Raw genomic sequence first — 2,912 nt, 5'->3', positions numbered from 1 at the left:
CCAATTTACTTTACGCTGGAAGAAATGGATGGTTTATATAAAATCACATGGATGATATATTGATTGTAACAAAAACCACTTTCACTCCCTTTGTGTTATTTATTTTTGTTGTTAAAAAAGGCCTTTAAATGGATCCTTTGCTAGTAATTGAAGTGGATATGTTACATGTATTTATAAATGTCAGTTCAAAGAGGAGTGTAACATCTGGGGAGATCTCACGTCTTTGATAAGGTTTGACCGGAACGACTACAGCGTCGTCATTTCTCAGCATAAAATGTCAGATCAAGGCGGCGGGCGACATGCATTCATGTAAACGATGCCCTTTTTGTGACTGCAGGAATGTGATCAGGTCCACATCGATGACGTCTCATCAGACGACAACGGCCAGGACTTGAGGTGATTATTGAAACGTTGAAGTTTCTGCAGCTGTTGATTCTTGTAATAACCAATAACAGCAAATCAACTTTTCTGTTCCTCCAGCTCAGACTTTACAAATAAAACATTATTATTATTGACAGTACTTACAGTTTTGCAACTGATGGCTTCCATGCAGCTGCAACCAGCGCTAATTTGTGCCTGGCTACGGGGGTCCGCGGCGGGGTCGACTGGATGAGGAAGCTGGCCTTCCGCTACCGACGGGTCAAGGAGTTATATAGCACTTACAAAAACAATGTTGGGGGTAAGCTGATACAAATGGAGTCTGGGAGGGAGATGAGACGTTTTGTTTTTCCATTAAAGTAAGGACTGCTGTAACTTGGAAGTAAGTTTTAGGAAATTGAGCTACAAATATAAAAGCGGTGACTTCATGAGTAAATCTTAAAGCGGTGTGCAGATTATTCAGACATGAAAGCAAAGATGTGACCTTTGAATTCGAGCCCGTATCGGTTCATCCAGACGGTTTTGACACCTTGAAACCGTTTCCATGTTGCAGGTCTGCTGGGTCCGGCTAAAAGAGACGCCTGGCTGCAGCTCAGAGCCGAGGTGGAAGCTCTGACAGATTCCTGGCTCACCCACGCACTCAAGTCCCTCTCTATCATCAGCTCCAGGTGTCGCTTTATTCCCAGTCCACTCAGACTGCACCCTCTCTCCTGTGACCGTTGGACCTGATCCATTAGCGTCATCGTAGTCTGTGTATTAGGCATACGTTAAATAAAATACTGACAGCTGTTCTGTTCTACGTGTCTTTCCTGAAGGAGTAACTGTGTCAACGTGTTGGTGACCACGACGCAGCTCATACCAGCGCTGGCTAAAGTTCTCCTCTACAGTCTCGGCTCGGTGTTCCCAGTAGAGAACATCTACAGCGCAACAAAAATAGGTAAGACTAGGATTAATACGCACACACGCATATTTTGTGATGTGGGATAAGACATTACATTGAACGGAATCCTTTAAAAAAAACTTTTTCTGATGTTCACTAAACGGATGAAACCTGCCCGTCACATGACCCGACGCTGTTTCAGCATCTACAGCAGGTCTTCTCGACGGGCTCTCTCCAAGGTTTCAGAATGCTTCTGTTTGTAGGACATGAACAGAACTCGAACCAGTGGCGTAGGGATACTGACTCAGACATCTGTAGGACACAAAGAAATATAAGTAAATAAAGGGTAGAAGAAACACACTGGACAATTAATGATAAACGTTATATTTCAAGTGCTGTGAAAGGTGGAAGACAGGCGTGTAGAAGTACAGAGCTGGGTGATCTGTGGCGTTCACGTAACAAACCAGTACAAGATTCCTGAAGGAGACGTCTCGTACAAACTGGAAATACAACCTTAAATCTAAAAAATGGTGGTAAAATGTAAATAAAAGCAGAACGCAAAGATTTGCTCGTCTTGCTGAAATATGCAAGGCCTTCTCTAAAAAGACCAGCGGCACTAATGCACCCCCATACTATCAGAGAGGCAGGCTTTTGAACTGTGCCAAAAGGGAACATTATTGTGAAACTGTTCCACTACAACCCTGTGACAGACTTGCAACCTGTCCAGGTGTCCCCCGCCTCTCGTACAGTGACTGCAGCACATGGGCACCAGTGACCCCCGCAACCTGGAAAGGAAGAAGTGTTTAAAGATGATGGATGGATGTTCCACTATTTTTTAGACGGTTCTTCACCGACTTGTGAACCGCTGTTCAGTTTGAGTAATTCACTTTTTCTAAAAGGCTCTTTTTAGACCAAATCTTGGCTATTGCCAGTTAATCTGATTAGATGAAAAATGGCTCCTCCAGTTGTACATTATTCATGGTGGTTCAGCCTTTTGTTGACCGTCCCCACTTTTATTTTATCTTTAGAAGTGTTGTGCAATCAAACTTAAAATGATCGTACCGTTTTCTTAATTGTAGGGCTTTTATCAAAACTCCTGCTCAGTAATCCAGGTCAAAAATCCAACAAAAGTTCAGTCAGCTCATCTGGACAGTTTCCTTCATCCACGTTTGTTTGTGGCTCCTCGGATGGATAAAGTCCTTTTTTAGATAAAGGATGAAACGTCTCAACAAAAAAAAAAAAACTATCCAGATGACCTGACTGAACTTTGTTGTATGGCTTTTATTTCCATTTAAACACACGCATATGTTCTATTGTGAGTAAAACATGGAGTTATGGGATTTACAAACCATTGCATTGTTTTGATTTACACATCATACAACGTCCCAAATTATTCTAAATTTTGTAAATTAATTGGAAATAGCTGAACACTGTTTTAAAACGACCCAGTCTCACATGGGGGAAGTGGGGGAGTGCATCTAGAATCTAGATTATAAAAATGCATCAATAATCACATTGTAGCCTTCTGGATTGCACAAGTTATAGCTGAACTATTGACCCCCCCCCCCCCCCCCCCATTTGTTGAACAAACATCATTTATTGCCAACTGAGTGTTGTTTGGCCTCAGTCTAGATGTGATTCAATCGTGTTATGT

General features: G+C 42.2%; 1 protein-coding gene across 1 annotated transcript in view; it reads left to right on the top strand.

Moving 5' to 3' along the window:
• Positions 1-1,469, top strand: part of LOC119417883 (eyes absent homolog 4-like) — a 2,857-nt gene extending 1,388 nt beyond the window's left edge. Inside the window, exons 2-5 of the mRNA XM_037685132.1 lie at positions 338-396; positions 519-679; positions 932-1,046; positions 1,194-1,469. Coding sequence (XP_037541060.1) covers positions 338-396; positions 519-679; positions 932-1,046; positions 1,194-1,365 — 507 coding nt within the window. The 3' untranslated portion in view covers positions 1,366-1,469. The remainder of the gene's footprint in view (positions 1-337; positions 397-518; positions 680-931; positions 1,047-1,193) is intronic.
• The last annotated feature ends 1,443 nt before the right edge of the window (positions 1,470-2,912 follow it).

Source organism: Nematolebias whitei, chromosome 12 (assembly GCF_014905685.2).
Source record: "Nematolebias whitei isolate Nwh7 chromosome 12, NemWhi1, whole genome shotgun sequence".
NCBI classification, from domain to species: domain Eukaryota; kingdom Metazoa; phylum Chordata; class Actinopteri; order Cyprinodontiformes; family Rivulidae; genus Nematolebias; species Nematolebias whitei.
This window is presented reverse-complemented; position numbering and strand designations above follow the sequence as displayed.